This window comes from Mustela nigripes, chromosome 16 (assembly GCF_022355385.1).
Source record: "Mustela nigripes isolate SB6536 chromosome 16, MUSNIG.SB6536, whole genome shotgun sequence".
In the NCBI taxonomy this organism is placed as follows: domain Eukaryota; kingdom Metazoa; phylum Chordata; class Mammalia; order Carnivora; family Mustelidae; genus Mustela; species Mustela nigripes.
The window spans coordinates 44,372,837-44,397,452 of NC_081572.1; the positions used below are offsets into that span (position 1 = coordinate 44,372,837).

The following is a 24,616-nucleotide window of genomic DNA, read 5'->3' on the forward strand; positions in this document are numbered from 1 at the left end:
ACCACAGTCACTTGTGTTTCTGAGACGCATCAATAGAGAACTGGTTGGAAAAGAATGTAGCATGTTGCCTGCAGTGAAAAGAATGAGCTCGATCTCTGTGTGGTAGAACTCACAACCCTCATGTTGAATGGAAAAACAAGGCCATTTCTGCTTAGAAAAAAAAATTTAAGTATACATACAAATAATCAAAATGAGTTGTATGAACTTTTTTTTAAGCTTTAATTTATTTATTTGACAGAGACACACAGCAAGAGAGGGAACACAAGCAGAGGGAGTGGGAGAGGGAGAAAAAGATTCCCCGCTGAGCTGGGAGCCCGATGCGGGACTCGATCCGAGGGCCCTGGGATCACAACCTCAGCTAAAGGCAGATGCTGAACATCTGAGCCACCCAGGTGCCCCAGAGTTGTAAGAACTTCTGTGCACAAATGTGAAAATGCTTGTAAAATGGACAGGGACTTGTGGTTCAATAGAGAAGACTGAACACATTTTTATTTCTTCTTACCCCCAAGCTCCACCAGGACGACCTAAAGGAGTGAAGTGGCATAAATTATAAAGCCATAAAGGAGAGGAGAGGGATGGCAACAGAGAGGAGAGGTCTAGGAATTTTGGGAGATGGAAGATACACTGTCAGCTTCCCCAGCTCCCCAAAATGTCTCCAAGGGAGAAAGCCAGCCATGAACAAGCCCATTTGCTTTGCAGAATCTGCCGAATTCTCAGAACTCGGAGAGGCCAGGTGTCCCTAAGGTGAAAGTTAGGAAGGGTATGAAAATAGTATTGTTGGGAAGATGTTAGATCCCCAGGTCCCTTCTCATAGCCCACATGGCCCTTTCCTGACCCTGGTAGACCCTAGAAGACCCAGGTTTACTGCTGGGTTTACTGCTGGCCAAGGGTGCACTAGAAGGATTTGGGACTGGGGACCCCAAGCCCAGCCAAAAACTGGAATGAGGCAGTGGTTAATGGAGAGACTCTCCAGCCCCTTCCCCACTAACAGCTGGCTTATTCTCCATCTACCTGCCCCCAAGGCAAGATGTTATTCAGCCTGTCACTGGGGAATGAACTGAAAAGGTTGACAGATCCTAATGTTGGCATTTCCCCTTCTCTGCCCAGTCACCCCCATGAGGCCCCTTGTATGCAAGCCCTGCCTACATGTACAGTTTCTAGTAGCTTGGCTGTGTGGCCCTCAGCTGGAACAGGCAGAGGTGCCAAGAGTTGACCAAAACCAACAAACCAAAAATAGAGATTCCAATACTCAGGAGAAAGGGGTCAGGGAACAATCCTCCGAGGGTACTCACCCATGAAAGAGGAAAAGAAAGTTAGTTAGTTATAGAGAGACAGCAAGCAAGCAAGTGGGGGGAGGGACAGAGGGGAGAGGGAGAATCTTTTTTTTTTTTTTTTTAATAAAGATCTATTTATTTATTTATTTTAGAGAGAGAGAGATCTAGCCGGGGGGAAGGGAAAGAGAATCCTCAAGCCAACTCCATGCTGACCCCAGGGTCCAATTCCGGGGGCTCGATCTCATAACCCTGAGATCCTGACCTGAACTGAAATCAAGAGTGTAATTTTTTAAAAAAGAAGTGTTAAAATGAAATAAAAAGGAAATGTCAAGGCTCTTGAAAATTAAAAATATAATAGAATTTAAAAATCCATTAGAGAGGAGCCTGGCTGGCTCAGTCAGTTGGGCGTCTGCCTTCGGCTCAGGTCATGATCCTGGGGTCCTAGGATCAAGCCCCACATTGGGCTCTCTGCTCAGCAGGGAGCCTGCTTCCTCCCCCCACCCCACCCCACCCTCTGCCTACTTGTGATCTCTCTGTCTCTCTCTTTGTCTCAAATAAGTAAAATCTTAAAAAATAAATAAATTTTTACAATAAATAAAAAAGCATTAGAAGGGATGGAGATGAGAGAAGAATCTCCCGGGAAGTAAAACACAAAAAGAGATGTGAGCGTACAAGGAAAAAGTCAAGAAAATGGGACGACCCAAAGGTAAGGCCCATGAAGAAGGCCCAACTTCCAACTGATAGTCATTTCAAACCAAGAAACACACACACAAAAAAAGGGGGGGGGTTTGAAAAGTGTTGAAGACGATCTCTCCATCACCTGAGGTCTCCCGAAACAGACTCTCGTTCACGGGGCCAGGGCCAGGGTCTGAGGGTGTCCGTCTAACAAGCCGCTGGCTGGAGGACCACACCTGTGGGCCGGTGGCCCCCAGGCGGACCAGTAGTCATCACCACGGGCTAATATGAATACCCATTGAGTTTTACAAGCCCATCACACCGGACACCATCCCCACCTCCCCCCCCCACTCTCCAAGATTCTAGTTTCATCAATTTGGGGCTCAGCCTTGACATTAGGATTCTGTAAACCACACATGACTCCAGTGTGCTGACAGAAATGGGAACCATTTCAGTACAGAAGTGGGCTCCGGGAGACGCGTACAGAGTGTCAAGAGCAGTACCTTTTTATTAACCAAAAATTGGAAAGGACCTACGTAGTGTCAACAGAAGAATAGATACATAAGCGGTGATCCGGTGATCCAGTGTAGTCCAACAATGAAATATCCTGGTGGAAATGAGTGGGTACTCTCAGATGACTCTTGCGAGCAACCAGGAGCAAAGAAACAGATGGCAGAAAAATACATACTTTATGACACCATCTATATAGAGATTCTAAAACGGGGTGAAATGACATACATTAACATATATTTTATGCAGTGAAAAAATAAAGAAATGCACAGGAAGGATAAACAACAGATCTCAAGGCACATCTCGAGAAGAGGGGGCCAGCTACAGAGGGGTTTCAACGTGTTAGTAATGTTTTAACGTCATTGATGGATAGATGGTTTTACAATGTTTATATCATAGTATTTCATTATGTGTTATACTTGCATTATTTTATAGTTCTGAAATCTTTCAAAATAAAGCAAGGAACTATAGCAAGCTTTCTTATCATGAAGTTTCAGGATCCCAGGATTAAAAATCCTAAAGGGATAAAAGAAAAAAAGCAACAAGTCACATACCAAGGATCAGGGATTTTAAATGGCATTGAAATTCTCAAACCAGATTTTTTTTAAATATTTTATTTATTTATTTGACAGAGAGATAGAGAGCACAAGTAGGCAGAGCAGCAGGCAGATGTAGAGGGAAAAGCAGGCTATCCATGGAGCAGGAAGTCCGATGTGGGACTCGATCTCAGGACCCTGGGATCATGACCTGAGCCAAAGGCAGCTGCTTAACCAAGTGAGCCACCCAGGTGCCCCAAACCAGATTTTTTTTTTTTTTTAAAGATTTTATTTATTTATTTATTTATCAGAGAGAGAGAGAGCACAAGCAGGGGAGAGTGGCAGGCAGAGGGAGAAGCAGGTTCCCCACTGAGCAAGGAGCCCAATGTGGGACTCGATCCCAGGACCCTAGGATCATAACCTGAACTGAAGATAGAAGCTCAACCAACTGAGCCACCCAGGCGTCCCTCTCAAAGCAGATTTTGAAGTATTATCTTCTGAATTCTGATAGGAAACGTTTTCTAATCTAGATTTGTCCCCAGCCAAATCTCAGTGATGGTAGAATGAAGATATTTCCAGACATGTGAGATTTTTAAATAATTGACCTCCCATACATTTTTTCTCAGGCAGCTAAAGAATGTGCTCCAGCCAGACAAGGGAGAAAACCAGGAAAGAGGATAGCGGGGACTGGAGACTGGAGATCCAACACAGGAGAGGGGCAGAGAGAGACCCCAGGATGATGGTAGTGGCTGTGTGGCTGGGCTAGAGGCCAAGATTGGAAAATGAACACAGAGGCAGTATATAAGGATATACAGAAGGGTAAGAAGCATATGTGTGTTGGGGACCATGTATATGGTATGATAGTTTATATTGTGTTATATGTAATACCAAAAAATCAAGAAATTGAATTCGATACCGAATTGAATTTTGGTACAAAAGTGAATACCAGAAGAATGGTTAGGGGTTCGAATGGTTGCCTAGAGTGGGAGCGAGGAGGCATGGGGGTTCTATTTTATAGGAGTGCCCTATTTTATAAACTTTGAAGGACAGTTGTTCTTATTTCCACAATATACTATATCACATTTCTTTTTTCTTTTTCTTTTTTTTTTTTAAGATTCTATTTATTTGACAGAGGGAGAGATACAGCAAGAGAGGGCACACAAGCAGGGGGAGTAGGAGAGGGAGAAGCAGGGTCCCCGCTGAGCAGGGAGCCGGATGTGGGGCTGGATCCCACGACCCTACGATCACCACCTGAGCCGAAGGCAGAAGCTTAACGACTGAACCACCTACGCACCGCTCTATCGCATTTCTAACACTGAGCTCTTATTAAAGGGGAAAAAAAAAAAGAAAAAAAAACAACTCAGGATAAACCCGCAGGGTAGGAGTGAGAATCCTGAGCCATACCAGGTGAGGGAGAGGGAGCAACAAGGACCTGCAGGACAGAAAAAACACAGCCCAGGAGGTCTCTATATCCAGATCCTGGCCTGTAAGGGCTGTTTGTCCTGCTTCCTGGCTGTAAGCTACCCCTCGGTAGAAGGACTCCCCCTTAAACCTCTCAGACCTGATGCAGCACAAGCCCCCAGACTCAGCCCCCACCAGACCCCTGTGCCGGGGCCAGACCCAGTCCCCGGAGGGACCCGATCCTGCAGTCCCCAAGGTAAACGCCAACTGAGTACCCCAGAGGCATGTCACAGGGTCGATGAGGCTCTGAAGCAGTTTCCTCTTGAGTTAATCTAGAAGTCCTCAGCTTTAGGTGGGAAGGTGGAATGTGGACGTGGAATGTGGACCCCAAGGGGCCTGGGAGCTACCAGGAGTCAAGGGTTCTTTGTGAACTGTCTGGGAACCAAGAAATCCTTTTTTTTTTCCTTTTCTTTCTTTCTTTCTTTCTTTTTTTTTTTTTTAAACAAAAGTGCTTTTTGAGTCTCAAACAGGCAAACTTATGAATTAACTTGTGGAGCCGAACCTTTCATGGCAGCGGGTGGAGAACATCAGGGAGTACAGACATGATCTGATTGGTCCCCAACGCTGGATAACCCAAGCAGTCCCTAGAAGAGATAGCAGGTGGAGAGCTCATAAAGTTCGAACACCTTGTGTCAAATCCCAGCTCCACCACTTAGTACCTGAAATTATGGTTACATCTCTGTGCCTCAGTTTCTCAGCTATAAAATGGGATAGTACTTCCTTCATAGGACTATTGTGGAAATTCAAAGCGTTAAAGCACATATAAAACTCCTACCACTGCTAGTAGTTAGGACTCCCATAGAATTCAGACATGGTGCTTCAGAAGATGCTCCGATGATGTAAGAACATAAGGGCAGAGTGCCGAGGCAACTCAGTCGTTTAAGCATTTGCCTTCAGCTCAGGTCATGAACCCTGGGTCCTGGGTTCAAGCTCCTCATTGAGCTCCCTGCTCAGCAGGGAGTCTGCTTCTCCCTCTGCCTCTGCCCCACCCCCCGCAAACACTGAGCCACCCAGCCACCCCCTTGAAATTCTCAATAATTTTGAACAAGGGCCCATATTCTCATTCTGCACTGGACCCTGTATATTATGTGGCTGGTCCTGGCCAGTCCTGAATGTTCCTCCTGGGAGCACACTCTGTAAGGACGGCCAGATCCTCTGTCAAGACCTGATGAAGAGAGTCCTTAAACTCTCCCCCGCCCCCCGTCTTTGTCACTCCCCATCTATGAGATGGGGGAACAGAACTAAATAGAGAGTTTTCTTCTTTTTTTTTTTTAAGTTTTTTTTTTTTTTAAGATTTTATTTATTTGAAAGACAGAGATCACAAGCAAACAGAGAGAGGAGGAAGCAGGCTCCCCGCTGAGCAGAGCGCCTGATGCGGGGCTTGATCCCAGGGCCCTGGGATCATGACCTGAGCTTAAGGCAGAGGCTTTAACCCACTGAGCTGCCCAGGCGCCCCTAAATAGAGAGTTTTCTAATTGTGACCCCCAGAGCTCCCTGAGTTGGGGGTGGGGACTCAGGAAGTCCCAGGGGGCAGTTTGGGACCCATGCCCATCCCTACTGCCAACATAGGGGCTCCCCTTTGACCTGTTCTCTGCTTCATTCATAGCGGGCAGAAGGATGAGATGGCTAGAAACTGATCTGTCTGGATCATCCACCCCAGGCTGCCCACGCAAGCACCCTGCCTCCCGGGAGGGAGGAGAAGCCTCCAGCATGAGGCTACCAGGTGGAGGGCCCAGCTGCAGGAGAGATGCCCCAGGTACCAGCCAGAAACCCTTGCCAGGGGAGATAGACACCAAACCCCCACACACGCGCACACGCACTCACTAGTGCACACAGACACAGAAAGATGCGCCTGTTTACAAACTGCGTGACTGGTTGGTTCAAATCGCTCATCCACGGTGCCAGCAGACCAGCAAAGGCTCTTTTGCGCAGGGGAGGGATGAGACCAAAGGAAAGCCCAGCACTCGCCTTGCTCGGTACCTCGGAGATAGGGAGGGGAGGTGGATGGGAGCTGGAAGAGCCCTAGGAGCCCCGGACACGCTGGCCCCCTAGTCTTCAGCCAGACAGGCGAGCTCTGAGCAGACCCCGGGATGCCCGCAGCTTCCTCAGTGCCAATTACTGGAGAGACAATTCGGCGTGCTCACCCCCTGCCTCTCAGCAGACACTCTTTGGGGACATTTTAAGTCTGGCTGTACCTGCTGAGCCACTGACAAGTGAATCCTTTCCCTCCCCCCCTCCCTCCCTTCTGACTGCCAATCTCTCCACCTCTCTGTCCAGGCTCACGCTTTATGAGGGAAAAGGAACAGAAGGCTAGGTGTTGTCATACTGCACACCCCCCCTCCCGCCCCGTGCAGAGCCTGGGTTCTACCTCCAGAAGCGGGGGCAGGGCTGGGCTCCCCACAGGCTCCATCAAAGCAGAGGCAGTGTCTCGTTCATCTTGGGTTAGCTGTCAAGGGATGTTGCAGGTGGGTGAGTGGGCAGACAGGGTGGATGGCGGGAGGGAGGCAGGGAGGAATGGAACAGAGCCCAAACGTGGCCTTTCCCGATGCTTAGGGCTTTCCAAGTCTAAACAGATGACTCAGCACCGGTCCCTGCGAAGCACAGCTACTAATATCTGGGCATGTGGCCCCATGAGTCCTCCTGGGGAGGAACTGTCTTTGTTTAGGAAAATACTTTCAATAACTAAATAAAATCTTTAAAGAAAAAAAAAAAAAGACTGTTTAGGAAAATACTTTCAAAGGCTGATTACAGATGATTGCAAGAAGATACTTCACCAGGGGACCAAGGCCACACAAAAGATGCCAGAAGTGAAGAAGGGAGAGAGGTAAGAGACTGAAACCGGAGAGATGGGGATCCCTGACTACAGCCCCTACCGCCCCCCGCGTGGCCACGTGCCCCCTAGGGGTGGCTGAAGCATAGGCAGCCATGTCCTGTTGGGTGCCATTGGCACCACAGGGAAGGAAGCGACTCCTCACTCCGCCCAGGGTCACCTGCCTGCCCAGATCCTTATTCAAATGGATTTGGGTGAAGAAGGGCCTGAATTTTACATCTTCCTGTGGTTCAAAAGTTAGAGTATGGAAACTCAAGTCCGAGTTAACTCAGCCAAAGTAAGATCTCAGAGTCGGAGCAAGCTGACGCGCAGGACGGTACAGGGCCCCTGGCAAAGGCTCTGGCCTCCCCCAGCGCACTGGAGTGGACTCTGAGGGCTCCCGCCCTAGATCTGAGGAGTGTGGGGACCACAGCCAGCGTCTCCACAACTGAGGGGCTTCCCAGAAGTGCCCAAACCAGCGAAGTTCCCAGGCCAACTGGGAAGAGCCCATCTCCATAAACAGCTGACATCTAGGTCACCGTGCCCTGGCTGGCGGCCAGGCGGCAAGACTAAACTCTTCACACACTTCCCGTCCGTTCATCCTCACAACACTGGGAGGGTGACATTATTCCTCCCACTCTGCAGATGAAAAAACTGAGGGCGGGAGAAGGTAAGCAATTTCCAGGAGATAACCCTGCCAGCAGGGGGCGGAGCGAGGGAGTGCCGGGGAGGCCCCAGCTCTTAAGCTGTGTGCTCCTGACCGTGGTCTCCTGAGGACCCTCACCTTGTGCAAAACTGCAACCAGCAGCCTCAAGCAGCCTCACTCTGCACCCTGGTCCAGGGCCAGGGTCTCATTTTCTAGAACCATCCCCGTTCCTGCCAGGGCCTTGGCCTTCCTAGGCACCCCCAGCTGTAGATCCCAGCAGGTCTCTGCCACCCCTGTGGAACTCCACCACACACCTGTGGAGTCAGAAGAAACCAGAACACCCCCGCTTCCTGCCCTGGTTTGTAAACTCAGCCCTGTCCCTGCTACAGTCCACGCCCTGTCCCCCATCTGACAGCAGTACCTCCTTCATCCCCTCCGAGCATGGGAGAGCATGGGAAGCAGCATTTCCCGCCCAGCCCAGGGATTTCCAAGCTGGGAATTCAAACAGCTCAGCACGGAATAGGCTCAAACAGAGTCAGCTAATGGAAATAACAAGATGATAAATTATTCCAGGGAAAGGGCGATTTTCCTTATACCCTGCTTGACTCAGAAAACACTGTGATCACAGTAGAAATTGGAGGTGTCAGAGCTGGTATCTGGGGAAAGAGAAAGGAAAGCATTCTCCTTTCTGCTGGTAGTACAGCCCTGGGGAGTGAGAGTGAATGTGAGGTCAACCCCAGGCCGGGCACATGGCTGCCGCCAAGCAGGGGTGTCCTCCCCGGAAGTCCCAAGCAGCAGAACCTGCCACCAGCTGGCTGAAGAGGTTGGGGAGTCAAGGGCAGAAAGCCCAGGCCCCGGAGAGAGGTGAAGCTGTATCCTTTTCTTAACTCTGGTGCGAGCTGGCTGTGTGATCTTAGGCAGATAACTTAACCTCTCTGACACTCAGTCTTCTGGAGAGAATAACCGTGAGGATTACATGAAATAGGGTATGGCACATGCTTCAAACATGGCCTCATTCACGTAAGGGCTGTAAATGGCCTGACTTACGCACTCTTTCTGGCTACACCCACCTCCCAGGATCAGAGGGGGTCCAGAATAGCTACCGAGCTCTGGGGGCAAGCTCTGGGAGGGGAGGACAGCAAATGCAATTGGATCTACAATCCTGGGGTACCAGGCCCGCCCCAAGGGCCAGCTCCCAGAGGGAAGCTCCTGCCCCTGCCCAACACTGTAATTTGCAAGGGGAGAGGGGAGGGTTTGCTCAGATTGAGCCCTGCTTCCCACCGCCGAGGCAATCTCCCTGTGGTGCCCTCCATTCTCCCTGAAGCTTCCAGATAACCAGAGTGCATCCTTTCCCTTGTCAGTTCCAGTCTTGTTTTGGTTTTATGATTGCTTTTTAGCCAGTTTTAGGAAAATCATCCCGATATGTAGTAGGAGCACCTTTTTGTCCAGATCAACATAGAAGTGTCTTGTCAGTTTTGCTTGGCTACTCAGGGTGCTGCAGAAAGAAGATCTCTCCGTCCCCACGCTAAATGACCCTGGGCCCTCGGGGCGGGGCGGCGGCCTTCCCCCTGAATGCCCTTGTTAACTCGGCCAGCCCCCCACAGTCCTCCCAGCTGCCTTTGGAACCCGCTGCCCACTGCCCTGGGGCTGCCTCAAGGGAGATAAACAAGCTTTACCAAATCATTGTTCTTAATTTGCAGTGAGACCAAAGCTTGGGCTCCGAACCCAGCTCTGTTCTAAAGACATTTATTTTTTATTTTTTTTTTTTACTGTTCCGAGGCCTTTGATTCCTTCACTTCCCCAGAGCTGGCTGAGTTCCCAGGGTTGAGGTTGCCTTGAAATCTGACTGCAGAAGGAGAAAAAGAATTTCCGTCCATTTTGTTGTTAACTCGATCCAGAGTCTGAGCTGGTAACACAAAAATTCCAAACATCCTGGATCGCCTTTCCTCGGCTAGGTCATCTTGGTGCAAACAGATATGAAACTGGGGAGGACAGAGAGAAACCAAGTCCCAGTTGCAGGCTGAGGCATGCCAAGTGGGGGACACCCCAAAGAGGTCCGAACTTTAGGGGGGCCACGGGCCAGAAAAATCTCCCCCGGATTTGGGGGTTGGCATGCAGCTGCCATTATTTTTATCTTGCCAAGTAAGAATACAAAATCATAGCCACCATACAAGATCACTCTCATTTCAGAAAAGAAAGGAAAAAGAGGGGTGCCTGGGTGGCTCAGTGAGTTAAACCACTGCCTTCAGCTTAGGTCGTGATCGAGCCCTGCATTGGGCTCTCTGCTCAGCGGGGAGCCTGCTTCCCCTCTCTCTCTGCCTACTTGTGATCTCCCTCTTTGTCAAATAAATAAATAAAATCTTTAAAAAAAAAAAAGAAAAGAAAGGAAAAAGAATCAAGAAAAAAGCCATCTTTCTCAAATGAAGTGGATTTAATTTTGTAACGACAACAACTTATGATGTGGTCCTCTGCTTTTCTTCTTTTGCCATGGCCGCGGAAAACCTGCTTCACGAACATGTCAGCTGACCAGCTTTTGCAAACCCCAGGCGGGATCAAGACTTGGGAGCTGGATGCCAGCACTCCTGGGTCTGTGTCTAGGGCAGCCCCAGTGCTGTTGCATGGGAGGGTCCCAGTATTTCCAGGCTTCTCGGAGCAGACACACAGCCTGGCTTTGCATCCCGAGCTCACCACCTCCTGTTAGTCGTAGGATCCTGTGGAAGACCCACGTGCCTCAGTTTCCCATCTAAAATGGCAGCCATGGGGCACCTGGGTGGCTCGGTGGGTTAAAGCCTCTGCCTTCGGCTCAGGTCATGATCTCAGGATCCTGGGATCCAGCCCCACATCGGGCTCTCTGCTCAGCAGGGAGCCTGCTTCTTCCTCTCTCTCTGCCTACTGTGATCTCTGTCAAATAAATAAATAAAATCTTTAAAAATAAATAAATAAATAAAATGGCGGCCGTGACTATGCACACTTCGTGGGCCCATGATGAGGCCATGTACCTGGCGTTCAGTGCTTGCTCCCTCAGTGTTTGCTAGTGCTTTTTACGGGGCTCCCACAGCTCCGTGTGGGTCTGTGTATGTTCAAATGAGTCCAGGGACAGGAGTGATCTTTGGGGAACAGGAAGCATTCCAGACCAGGGAGGGTGCAGAGACTATGTGGATTGGACCCCTGGCAATGCAAGGCTGGGCTGGCCCTATGGCTCCAGAAGCTCAGCCAAGTCTCCAGAGATCATACGTAGCTCTGTTTCCCAGGCGCTGAAGCTTTATTTAGCTAAGGTCCTCAACAGGCACCAGGGCAAAGAGGGGGCTGTCGGAACAGTGGTAGGGTTGAAACCCCCACTTCCAGCGCGCGCGCGCGCGCGCACACACACACACACACACACACACACTAACGTTCTTTTCCCTCGGAGCACCAGAGCATCTCTGAACACCGTCTCTGGTCAGGGGTGCTCGTGTGGTCGTGCGTACATGTGAGCATGGATGTCTGCATCTGCACAGACGTGTGCAGATGTGCACACACACATGTGTACACATGTCACCTGTGCAAGTGCAGGAGTGCACACACAGACGCAGGTCTGTATGTGTGTCTGTGGTTATAGGCATGAGCACAGAGGAATTTAAACAATGGTTCTGACCTCTCTCTCCCTTTCCACCGGTTCTCCCCTTCCTTCTTCTCCCTTGCTCCCTTTCCAAGTGATAAAAAAAGACAAGTTGCCTAGAAGAGGGTCAGGGGACCTGGGAGCCATGCAGATCTGGGTCTGACTCCTGGCCTCAGTGTCCCCTCCGTGAGATTCGAGCGTCCGCCTACCAGACGGTTTCTCACCCTCTCTGTGCCCTGGGTCACTGTCGCTTGCGGGGGCTGTGAGGGCTGAGTGAGTGAGGGGCGGGACGCTCTCAGACGGGTGCGGGGTACACAGTGGGAGCTTTATGATGGCAGCTCTTCAAAATTTTTTTTAGAAAAAAAGGAAAGACAAGCATTTAGACTTCTCAGGGGGGATGGAACGGTTCTAAAATTGGATTGTGCTGATGGTTGTGCCACCCTGTAAATTTGCTAAAAATCATTAAGTCCTACACTTAAAACGGGTAAGTTTTATAGTATATAAATTATACCCCCAATAAAGCTGTTTTTTTTTTCCATAAAACATTCAGAGTCGAGTTGCAAAATAATACATGCAGTATCAGTGCCATCTGTGAGAAGTGTTAAACTGTATAAAACAATACTTCTCTAATATAAATATGCGTAGTAAAAATATCAAAGGCGGGTGGGGGGGCACACCAGCTGCATAATTATGCTTGTCTCCCCCTGGGGGGGTAGGCATGGGACCCGAGAAGGGAAAGTTTTATCTGTGATATTTTATGGTATTGATATTTTTAAAAACCCAGGAAATCCAGGCCATGGTGTCACAGAAACCAGAGCACAAAGGGACAGGGGACGCGAGCAAGTGAAGGACCCGCTCCGGAGGCTCATTTCTCGACTCCAGGGCTGAAATGTGATTATGCATCATGCTTTAGGCAATTTTCAAGGTTATAGTTCACTTTTTTTAAGTTAGAAACCCTCTCAAAAAAAAAAAAAAGAAAAAGATGAAAATGTTCTTTTTGTTGAGAATGCTTTTGGGTTTGTTATGTTAATCTCTATACTCTTATGCATTGAAATTCAAAATAGTTAAAACAAGATAATAGCCTGCCTTGCGGGCTGGGGTGAGGGCTGGCAGAGGGTAAGGAGCCGCCTCTGGGACCACAGACTGAAGCGCGGGGGGGGGGGGGGTGCTTTGGCTGGGCCTGGAGCATTGCCTTGGTCCTCCTTCCTCAACCAGGCCTGGGGTGGCCTTGGCTGTCCTCAGTCCCCGTGGGGGCGACTGGGCTATAGCCGCCCCTCAGCCCGCCTCCCCTCCACCCCGCCCCCAGCTCCCAGACGCCCTGAGCGCCGGCAGACAGTTGGCAAAGGTGCCTCAGACAGCCTTCCTGATTTACCAGGCTCTCCACGTCTCCCGGCTGATGGATGACCTGTGCTTTCCCTCTCTCCTCCCTCTAAATGCTTCTGTCTCCAAGGCCACCCGCCCAGAGTAGGAGCGCGTGCGCAGGCGGGAGGAGCTGGGCCCAGGGGCTGGCCTTCCCTGCCTCCTTCCATCCCCGGGCCCTGCCTGTAACCCCGAGGTCTCACCCACAGCCAGAGCCAGGCCTGGTTGCCTAGGAGCTCAGATCCCTCCCCTTCGAGCACTGTGAATTGAGTTCCACCAGCCATGGGCCAGACTCCGTGCTAGATCCCTGCCCCCGGGGAGCTCCCCGACTAAAAACAATAAACAGGACCTGATAGAGTTGTCAGTCTCTCTAGGAGAAGGTCTTGAGCCGAGATCTAAAAGTGAGAATGAGCCACCCATGGAGGGATTTGGTGCAAGGATATTTTGGGAAAGTAGCTGACTGGGGACCCCTGGGTGGCTGAGTCTGTTAAGCGACTGACTTCGGCTCAGGTCATGGTCTCTGGGTCCTGCGATGGAGTCTGCTTGTCCTTCTGCCCTTCCTCCTCCTCGTGGTATGTGCGTGCTCCCTCTGTGCCTCTCTCTCAAATAGATATATAAAATCTTAAAAGAAAGAAATGAAAAGAAGGAAGGAAGGAAGAAAGAAAGAAAGAAAAGGGAAGAGAAGAAAAGAAAAGACAAAAAGAAAAGGAGCGGGCCACTGCAAATGCTCTGAGGCAAGCCCTTGTTTATGTCCAGGGGCAGGCGGACAAGGGGAGATACTGGGCTCAAGCCCTGACCCTGACGCAAAGTTACCAGATGACCTTGGACAGGTTGGGTCACCTCTCAGGACCTCACTTTCCATGTTAGTCAAGCTGTGCTGGGCTTGTGATTCCCAGGTCCCACTCCAGCCCTGCCGCCTGGGCTCCCTGGGGGGTGAGTCCTGAGACTGCCCCAGAGGGTTCAAGGTCATCTCAAGTAAGATCCCACACTTCAGGGGCACCTGGGTGGCTCAGTGGGTTAAGCCGCTGCCTTCGGCTCAGGTCATGATCTCAGAGTCCTGGGATCGAGCCCCGCATCGGGCTCTGCTCAGCGGGGGGCCTGCTTCCTCCTCTCTCTCTGCCTACTTGTGATCTCTGTCAAATAAATAAATAAAATCTTTAAAAAAAAAAAAAATCCCACACTTCAAGGGCCACAAAGATGGAGCAGTCTCCTCCACGTCTTCAAGAAATTTGACACTATAGGGAGACAGACTCTTAAACCTAAAATCCCAAGCTGCGTGACAAGCCCCGGAGCGTGTCCTGGACACGGCCCCATGGGGGTATTGTGGGAAGAACCCGAGCAGCAGGGTCAGGGAGCGGTGAAGGCGGCAGACAGTGTTGCGGCGGCCCCACCAGTGGGCGTGATTGGGCACAAGCCCGTGCCGTGGGGGAGGCGTTGGAGGAGCTGGAAGAGCCCTTCGCTGTCCCCAACTCTTCAACTCTAAATACAGATGCCGCCAAGTGCTCCACACGCTCGCCCAGAAGGCAGGCAGAACCGCCTTTGGCATCCAGGGTCCAGGGGCAGTGTGACACTCAGCAGGGCATCAGGCCTCCACCCCCCACCCCTGGGGAACTCCTGCACCCCGGAAGCTCCTGCCGGCTGAACCACAAACAGTTCTGCAAACAGCCACACTCTCCCACCCCAGCTTTAGTGCGGACCCTGGCCCCTGCAAGGACCCCACCACCACCACCACCTTGGCTGGGCTGTCTCTTTCTCAACCTTGGGTTTCAGAGACCCAGAAGCTAGGGCAGGGGTGGGGGCAGAGTTCCAGTCCCCCACCAAGACCCTGGGCTCTCTCAGGAGGGCAGGGGTGAGGCCTCGAGCCTACCCCACAGGAGTGTGGGCCCTCAGGACAGGTGTCCCATGAACACAGGGTCGAGAGGGAAGATGGACCCAGAGCTGGCAAAAACCATGGAAGATGCTAAACAAACCTCACCCAGCCTCGACACCCCCTCACACATCTGCAAAGCACTGTGCTCCATTACCTTCAGCTTAAATATGTGTGGCCAACTTGGATTGTCGATGGGAGTTGGGGGGAAGAGTCACTGTCACAGTCAGGGTGACAAGGCTGAACACATTGAGCCTGGTGATGGTCAAGGGCATGGATTCTGGAACCAAACTGCTGGGCTCAAATATTGGTTCTGGCTCTTTCTAGTTGTGAAGCCTTGGGCAATGGACTCAACCTCATGTACTTAATGAAAACCATTTTATTGTAATAATTACAAGTGTCTATCCATGTACAGTAGAGAAATATAACCAGAACACCAATTGCCATCCCAGATTCTTTTGTTAGGACGAAGCAAGGCCCAATATTTACAGCAGTTTTAAAGCAAGTTGATTTATAAAGAAAAAATGTAAAGTAAATAATGCAGATCATAGTCTTGGGACTGGCTTTTAAGTTACAGAGCTTAGGGACTGCCCGTTCAGGGAGCTGCTTGGCTCTGCTCTGGGCTTTCACAGGGGACCCAATGGTTTTCAAACTGCTCTTCAGACCCCGGCCCCCCCGGAAGGCTGGGGCCGGTGGAGATGCACAGCTCTCAGGCAACAGAGCCGTCAGTAGCAGCAGGGGACTATGAGGGAAGCTACTCTGCCCTGGGAGCTCGGCACCCCCACATCTGGTGTCTGGTCCCTGCAACCCTGTCTGGGCTGCAGACTAGCATGGTCACAGGGCATGGCAGGGCCCAGGGTGAGGCCATGGGGGATGGTGGGCGCGATGAAGCTGCAGGGAAGGTGGTTGGCAGTTGAGGGGTCCACGACTGGGTCCTTGGTGTTGGCTGGCAGAGGTGTCAGGAGCCACTGGAACGACAGGGGAGGGACCGTGTGTCTGTCGACGGGGACTGGGGTGTGGCGCAGTGGTAGGAGCCTCGGAAGGGTTTGGGGGGGCTCCACTGCCGAGGGATGGAAGGGGTTGGTGAAATGGTGGGGGAGGCCCGGGCCAACAGAAGTCTTGTTTCCAGAGAAGCAGGACTGTCTGGGACATAGGGACAGGGTTGAGAGGGAAGTCAGCGGTGGGAGGGAGCGTGTAGCTAGGGAAGCTCAGAGATGCCTGGGCACTCAGGCCCCCCGGGTCATTGTGGACAGGAGTCCTGCTGGAGCATTAGGCGGCGCTCAGTCAAGGTGAGGCCTCAGCAGCGGCCCCCTCTGCCCAGCAGAGGACCCAGGAAGTCAGAGCGCCCTCCCTTGGAGAGTCCTGCCTCCGTGGGTCCAGGTGTTGGCTCCGGGCTCCCACCATCCCAGCCATGAAACAGGGATTAGAACTTGCCTCCAGGGCTGGAAATCCAGACAGTGGCATTTTAAATAAGTATTATTTTTTTATTTTTTTTAAAGATTTTATTTATTTATTTGAGAGAGAGAAAGAGCCTAAGAGGGGAGAAGGTCAGAGGGAGAAGCAGATTCCCCATGGAGCTGGGAGCCCGATGTGGGACTCCATCCTGAGACTCCGGGATCATGACCTTCGCTTAACCAGCTGAGCCATCCAGACACCCTAAATAATTATAATTTTTTATTGAGGTACAATTGACATATATTTGTACAACATCATGATTTGATGTTGGGTTCAAGCCCAGAGGTATCTTACACACACATGAAAATATATATGTATATATGTATCCTCTTATTTACATACTGTTTATGCCTCTTTTTTTTACTTAACCACACTTCTGAGGTAAAAAGGTTTTTAGTGCCTCAGAATATCAATAGATCTTCCCAATCCGTGCACACGAGCTGCCTTGTCCTTCCTGATGGTGCACACTATTCCACCACACAGGTGACTCCTTCTGTATTTGACCTACCCCTTTACTGATAAAAACTCTTCAGTTTTCAGTTTTCTACATTTACTATTGGCAGCACACGCTCACCCTTTGCAGCAAAGGTCTAACAGCATCGAGGAAGCGAGGAGAACAAATCCAATATAATGAGATGTCCTTTCTCAGCAGTCAGACTAACAAAAAGTCAAGTCTGGAAACACCACATGTGATGCGGCCGTGGAGAACGAAGAACTCTCACGTGCGGCTGCTGGGAATGGAAGTGGTCACAACCACTTTGGAGAGCATTCGGGCACTAAAGTTCTCTCTGTCCTTCTGCCCAGCCACTCTTTCTCTCCGAGGGACTGTAAAGGCACTGTCACATGTGGGCCAGGAGACAAGAATACCCATGACAGGGGACGCCAGGGTGGCTCAGTCGTTAAGCGTCTGCCTTCAGCTCAGGTCATGGTCCTGGGGTCTGGGGATCAAGCTCCGTATCGGCGGGAAGCCTGCTTCTCCCTCTCCCACTCCCCCTGCTTGTGTTCCCTCTCTTGCTCTCTCTCTCTGTGTCAAATAAATAAATAAAATCTTAAAAACAACCACAAAGCAAACAAACTGAGCTAGATGCATGCACCCACTGAAGTGAATCTCACAAACCATAGGAAGTGGAAAAAATCAGCTGAATAAGGCTATGTACCATATATCATTTACATGAGATTTTACAACCAGCAAGACAATACCACGCCTTGTTTACAGATGTGTATGTATTTAGTAAATGTAAAAATGGACACATGGTGCGATGATAATCAATTTTGAGACAGTGACCTCCTCTGGGGAGAGCAATGGAATGGAGGAGGAATATCGGGGCATTTCAAATGCATCTGTATATTTTTTTTTAATTGTGGGAATTAAATGTTTAGCTTTCTGGGGAGCCTGTAGTGTTTTATTTGTAAGCTGGCGGTGGGTTTAAGCAGTCTTTAGATTATCCTCCGGGCTTTTCTTGTATGACTGAACTATTTCCTGAACTTTAAAAAGTAGAACGAGTTACCTGAACTTTAAAAGTAGAATGAATTAAAGTTGGAAGCCACCATTTGCACTGTGAACCCTTTCTGAATTGCATCATTAATATAAAGCTGTTTAAGGGAACATGTGCGGCTGTTGACCTAAGCTTCAAAATTGACAGTTAGAGCTCCTGCCCATTCTAACCTCCGCTAACCCCTGACGTGGCCACGCCCATCCTACAGACACTCAGACAGGACCCTGGGCTCCAGCAGCTCTGGGGCCGCCTGGGGCAGGGCCCTGCCTCACCTGGGCTGTCTCCCAAGCCTCAGACTACACCCCTGTCCTCCAACAGGTCATTTCCGGATCTGCCTCTAAGAATTCTGTCTTATCCTTTGCTGGCATCCGATCTCCCCCAGAGGCAGCCTGATCCCAGGCTCAGTCCCTCCAGGCAGGTAAGCCTCTCCCCTGGGTCGCTTTCCTTCCAGCAGCAGAGACAGAGCTGTGGTCCTTCCACCCAACCCCTGGGTGTGAGTCTGGGTTCTGCCTCCTGTGACCTTGGGCCAGGTACCCCATCTCGGCAGGCCCATTTCTTCACAGGGGAATTAAGAGGGGCAGGTGAGGGGCTCACACATCCGTGGTCCGCACAGCACTGGACAGGTGTCCCAGAAGGAGGAAGGCAACGAGCATCCCTAAGCCACTTAGCCCTTCCCTGCAGCTCAGGAGCATTTGAAACCTACAAAACAACGCCATCAGGTAAGTGTTACCTTTTCCCCACTGGTAGGAGTAATGCTAGTAAATGCATTTATGCATTTAAGGTGTTTATGAGAGTGTGCATGCATAATAAATGATCACATCCAGTGTGCCTCTCGGCAGCCACAGGCTACCGTGCAAACACTTACGGGGCCTCGCTTACTCGGTCTTGCATCACGCTTCCCATGCTGAGGCCACTGTGTAGGGCAAAGAGGAGGCAGCGGTCTGCTTTCCATCACTGGAATCTAAAGAAAAGGGGGACAGGCCCCCTGGAGAATGTAACACAGGGCCTGTCACAGGGGAGGGGCTCAATATATGCCTGGGAAAGTATGGATTCTCAAGAGCCCCTGGGAGGCCTCTTCACCAACCAGCCGCGGTGCTGAGAATTCCCCCATCAGCCCCTCCTTTGGGTAAAAGATTCCTAGGAATATAGAGAAGGTTCTTTCAGCATAACATGCCAAGAGCTCCTCCAGCAATCCGGGAAGAGTGGAAATTGGGGGTACGTGTCAGGGCAGGGTCAGGGAGGGCCCTTCCTCCCCGGGCCCATGGACCCCAGCCAGCCAGCCAGAGATGCCAACCAAGAACATCTAACCAAGTGCAGGGTCATTTCCCCTAAGATGTCTGTCACCTTCTGGAAGGAAAGGCTTTAACTGGTCATTCTCAGCCAGGAAAAGAAGTCACAATGCCCAAAGCGGTGTGTGTGGGACTCTGCCAAAGCACTCTAGAAATTCCAACACCTACCTCCGCCTGGGTGTTGCACATTGGACAGTTTTGAGGCAGCAAAATGGGTGGAGAATCGGGGTATTATTAAACCTTAGCATCTTCTAATCCAGAGATTCGCATAAAAATAATTTTGCATAAAAATAATTCAGGGGTGGGGCGCCTGCGGGGCTCAGTGGATTAAGCCGCTGCCTTCGGCTCAGGTCATGATCTCAGTGTCCTGGGATCGAGCCCCGAATCGGGCTCTCTGCTCAGCAGGGAGCCTGCTTCCCCCTCTGTCTCTGCCTACTTGTGATCTCTCTCTCTGTCAAATAAAATAAATAAAATCTTTAAAAAAATAATAATAATTCAGGGGTGCTTATTAAAATGCATCCTGAGTCTTCACACACATATCTGAGTCAGTGGGTGTGAGGTAGGGATCTGGAATCTGCATTATTAACAAGCTTCCTGCTGGTACAGAACCCTGGGCCATCCTTCAAGGAACCCACTTCTACTTTATTGGATGGAGGCCTTATGGGGTAGGGGTGGTTCTCAGAAGCCTGTTAGGAGAAGCAGGTGTGGAGGAAGCGTAGGCCCAAGGTTCCTGAAGGCTGTGACTGAAGGCAGACTGACCCATTAACTCTGTTAAGGGCCGATCCAGCTGCCAACATGGAAGGCGATGTGGCGGATGGGGTCCAGACTTAAAGATCCTCATTCATGCCAGCCAGCACCCCAGCCTTGGCAAGTACATTGACTTCTCCCAGCACTTCGCCCAGCATCCTCACCTGATCCTTGCAGCAGACAAGAAGAGGGTTGCTCACTGCACTTCACTGGTAGGGAAACAGAGGCAGGCACAGGGCATACAGAGACGGTTTGCCCCAGGAAGGTAGGGGAAAGAGAATTACAATTGACCTTGAGTGCCTGTTGCATGCTAGGCACTTTATATCTCTCCTTTCCAGCATCTCTCACAAAATTGTCTGTGTCCTCCCCCATGCCACCAGTGAGATGGACGAGACTAAGGAAGCAACTTGCCCAAAGTCAGACATAGTTAGGAGCTGGGAGACAGTGGCTTTTGAATCTAAATCTGCCTGACTCCCCAGCCGATACTCTTTCTAGAAAATGGACACCTGCTCAGATAGCACCAATTCTATCCCTCCAGTGGATTCTACCCCATCTCAGTGTGGCTCTCCATTTTGCCCCTTGCTGGAGTGGAGGCTGGTCCACATATGCCATGCCTTTCTCCAAGGTGTATCCCAGGGTACCGTGACTCAGTGCTGTGGAGGCTAAGCTCTCCCTACTTCTTCTAGGCCCTCTGAGAGCCAGTACCTGCAGAGCTGAAAGCTGTGAGCTGATCTTCCAAAAAGCCAGACTCACAGAAGGTCAAGAAGCCAGAAGGAGAGGTCAGTGCCCTTCTATCCCCACCCCAGTGAGCACAGAGATATTCCTTTTCTTTTCTTTTTTTAAAAAACTTTATTTATTTATGGGGCACCTGGGTGGCTCAGTGGGTTAAGCCTTTGCCTTCAGCTCGGGTCATGATTCCAGGATCCTGGGATTAAGTCCCGCATCGGGCTCTCTGCTCAGCGGGGAGCCTGCTTCTCCATCTCTCTCTGCCTGCCTCTCTGCCTACTTTGATCTCTGTCAAATAAATAAATAAAATCTTTTTTAAAAATTTCTTTTTAATTTTTATTTATTTATTTACTTAATTACTTATTAGAGAGAGAAAAAGGGTGAGCACAAGCAAGGGGAGGGAACAGAATGAGAGAGAGAAGCAGACTCCCTGTTGAACAGGGAGCCCCACATGGGGCTCCATCCCAGGATCATGACCTGAGCAGAAGGCAGATGCTTAACCAACTGAGCCACCCAGGCGCCCCCAGAGGTATACCTTTGACGTCAAAAGGACACAGGGTCGGGAGTCAGGATATCCACTCTCATTCCCAGTCACTTGCCTTCCTGAAGCCTCAGTTTCCCCAATTATGAAAAGATGACAGCACTCTCTCTCCTCAAGTGAAAGAATTATAAAATGATGCTTCAGTTTGTCTGTATTTTAATACCCGTATCATTACATAATCACCTTGTGAAGTAGCCACCTTGGGACAGAAGTAACTCTGTGCCTGTTTAAGGACGAATCCCCTTAGCATTCCCAGGAATGAGAAATCCACTATGTTAGGCTTCCAGGCTATTCTGTCCTTCCCTTGGCCTTTGACCCCTCGAAGGCTTAATTTTTCTCCTACCAGGATCCCAGAGGGTCCTTAGGGCCCCCCCTCCAGGCCAGTCATTCACCCCTACCATAACCCCTGAGACTACTGGCCCCTCCCACTTCCCCTCCTCTTCCTCCTGAGTTCTGGCTGTCTCTATCCCGGAAGCTCAGAAAGAGCTCTGGGGGACAACATTTAACCTGTGTTTCCAGCTCTGCTCTGACCCCTGGAGCTTTGTAGAGGTGGGGGAGGAAGAGACAGAGGAGGGGGTGTCAGGACAACTGGGTTTCTCATCCCAGCTCTGATACAAGCCGGCATCACTAAGGATAAGTCCGAGCTTTGATTTCCTCACCTGAACATGAGAACAGTATATCCTGTTTACAACGAGGCATGATGTGAAGAATCAATGCAGTGAGCGCTGTGACCGTTCTTGATACAGCGCAGTGACTGGCACCATCCAGGGCAGAACCGACCCAAGACAGCATGTGGTTCTCCATCCTTTCCCACCAGTGAGACTTGTCTCCCCAGGGAAGGGAGAAGAGAAAGCCAACCCTATCGAGCACCTCTGTTCAGGGGTCTCACCATAAGGCTGGTGGGTTGGAATTAGCCCCATTTCACAGATGAGAAAACTGAGGTTCAAAGACATCGAAGATCTCAGAATGTAGCAGCTTGAAGTGATGGGAAAAGGCCTCTTCTCTCTTCTCTCTGCTCCCCAGCCTTTCAAGGGGTTATGGTGGAGGGAGGGACACAGACTTGGGACTCCTCATTCAGACTCGTGGAAGGGATCCAGCCGGTACGTCCCTAGAAACCAGGGAGTAAACAGGATTCTGCCCTGGCCCAAGGCTTTCCAGAGACACACCTGTATAAGCAGCAGCCATTCCCAACAGAGCTCTGTTCTCGGAAAGCACTGGGCTGTCCAGATTTGTTTAGTTCTCTGACTGTGTGGGGGAGCCTGAGTCCTTGTGCAGGCGAGGCCCTGCCTCCCCACCTCTGCCTCATCCATCACTCACTGGGAAGGGGTCTTCTGCCCAGGACCCTCTCCTGACCACAGCCTGTGTTCAAGGTTTTTACCCACCCTGTCCCCATGGGGAGAGGGGGGAGACAGGGCCCTCCACTGACCAAGTGAGGGACTGACTCAGAGTTACAGAGAGTGTGTGCTTGTATGTGACCTGAGAGGAAGTGTGAACAGGCTGTGCCTACAATGACCTTGGACCACCGAGGATGTACATGTCCTCCTAGTATGTCAGCAACCTGTCCCCACACTCCTAGGAGGGTGGCAGTGAGTTCTGTAGATGTGGGGAAAGGGGAGGGCTGTGCTCTGAGTCCCCCATCACTTCCAAAGGTGTGTTTGCGTATCCTGTTAGGCAGGTGTGTGCTGGGGGCTTAGGGTACCACAGCAAACTCAACCAGCCCCATACGGATACATGTTCCTGTATGTGTCCTGCAAGTGTGAGCTGGTGGACGCTTCTGCCACACGCTCCTGTGTGCTTGGGGTGAGATCTGGCACACCCGCGTGTGTCCCGTGAGAGCGGACAGAACCCCACAGGAGGCTGGCATGAGCGGGAACGTGCGAGTGTGCGTCCTGCTGCTCCCCGCTTGGCTTCTCGGCGGGCCTGCCGGTGTGCACGAGTGGAAGACGCCCGGTGCCCGCGGGTGTGCGCGCGCCGGTGCCAGCGCGAGTGAGTGCGGCGCCGCTCGCTCCGCTCCGCTCCGCGCCCGCCCGCGCAGCCCGCACACTCACACTGCTTGGTTGCTGCCGGGTGACGCGGGCTGGGCCCGCCCCCCGCCTGCCGGCCCCCGGCACTCACTAGCCGGCCGCCGCCGTGCAGGCAGCAGCCACATCAGGACCGTCCGGGGACGCCGCCGGCGATGCCCTCAGCCCTCGCCGCGCCCAGCCGGGCCTGCTGAGCCGCACCCCCTCCCACCCCCAACCCCGGGCCGGGGCCGCGCCGGGCCGGGGCCGGGCCGCGCCCGGGTGGGGCCGTGCTGCCTGCATGACACTCCGGCGGCGCGGGGAGAAGGCGACCATCAGCATCCAGGAGCATATGGCCATCGACGTGTGCCCCGGCCCAATCCGGCCCATCAAGCAAATATCCGACTACTTCCCCCGCTTCCCGCGGGGCCTGCCCCCGGACGCCGGGCCCCGCGCCGCTGCGCCCCCGGACGCCCCCGCGCGCCCCGCCGCGGCCAGCGCGGGCCGCCGAAGCCCCTCCGACGGCGCCCGCGACGACGACGAGGATGTCGACCAGCTCTTCGGAGCCTACGGCGCCAGCCCGGGCCTCAGCCCCGGCCCCAGCCCCGCGCGGCCGCCCGCCAAGCCGCCCGAGGACGAGCCCGACGCCGACGGGTACGAGTCCGACGACTGCAGTAAGTTTCCAACTCGCCGACTTCCCGTCCCCTCCCCCGGCCCGGCCTCTGGCGCGCTCCCCCGACCCCGCGGGTCCCCCGACCCCGTGCGGTCTCCCTTTTCGCCGGTATCCACCCCCGCCTGTAGCGGTCCCTCGCCTGCTCCGTGCGCCCTCCGCGCGCCCTGCAGACCCAGCCCCGATCCTTCCCTGACCCGCACTGGAGAGGTGGGAAGTTTGGGGGCGCCCCCTGAGGGCGTACCATTTGCTGGGCCCGGTTCTCGGAACCCGCGCCGCGCCCCCTCTCGGCCCGCCGGCGGGGAGCTCCGGTGCGGGCGGCGGCTTTTGTTCCCGGGAAGGGCGGAGCTGCGCCCCGGGGAGACACCAGTTGCTGCCTGCCGCGCGGTCCTCCCCGCCCGGGAGCCCGCTGCGGGCCGGCCTCGCAGCGGAGGGGCCGGGCTCGGGCGGGAGGCGGCGGGCGCGGGGGCTGGGACTGGGCCGGCCTCCCGAGTGGGCCCGGCGGCCCGCAGAGCGCAGTGGCTCGGCTGGCGCCCGGGCCGAGCACCGGAGGACCGCGGGGCCGCTTGTCCTTTGGAAAAACCTTGGCGGTTCCTGCTCCCGCGTCCGTGGACCCCGCCGCGGCTCTGTCCCGGGCCGCCGACCTTCGCCCACCTGTTACGCCCGCTTTCCACCTCCAGGAAGGGCCCCCAGCCCGCACCTCCTCCTTCCCGGGCTGAGCCCTGAGCCCCGGGGAGGGGGCAGGCGCCAGGGGTCCCCCCCGGGCTAAGGCCGGGCAGGGCCAGCGGGCGTTCCTCGCCTTTCCGGTCTCTAAGGTGCCTGTCGCGCGGGAACCGGGAGTGGAGGGGAAACCGAGGCCAAAGAGGTTGCCGCCTGGTTCGGAAGGGGTTGGCGCGAGATGGGGGTGGGGCTGGGAGGTAGTGCTGTTCGCTAGGGCTCCTGCCCCGCTGGAGCCCC

The 24,616-nt window shown here is 52.6% G+C and overlaps 1 protein-coding gene across 1 annotated transcript in view; it reads left to right on the top strand.

Annotated features, from left to right (window-relative positions):
- The first annotated feature begins 22,967 nt into the window (after positions 1 to 22,967).
- DOC2B (double C2 domain beta) overlaps positions 22,968 to 24,616 on the top strand; it is a 30,316-nt gene continuing 28,667 nt past the window's right edge. The window contains exon 1 of the mRNA XM_059380347.1: positions 22,968 to 23,663. Coding sequence (XP_059236330.1) covers positions 23,291 to 23,663 — 373 coding nt within the window. The 5' untranslated portion in view covers positions 22,968 to 23,290. The remainder of the gene's footprint in view (positions 23,664 to 24,616) is intronic.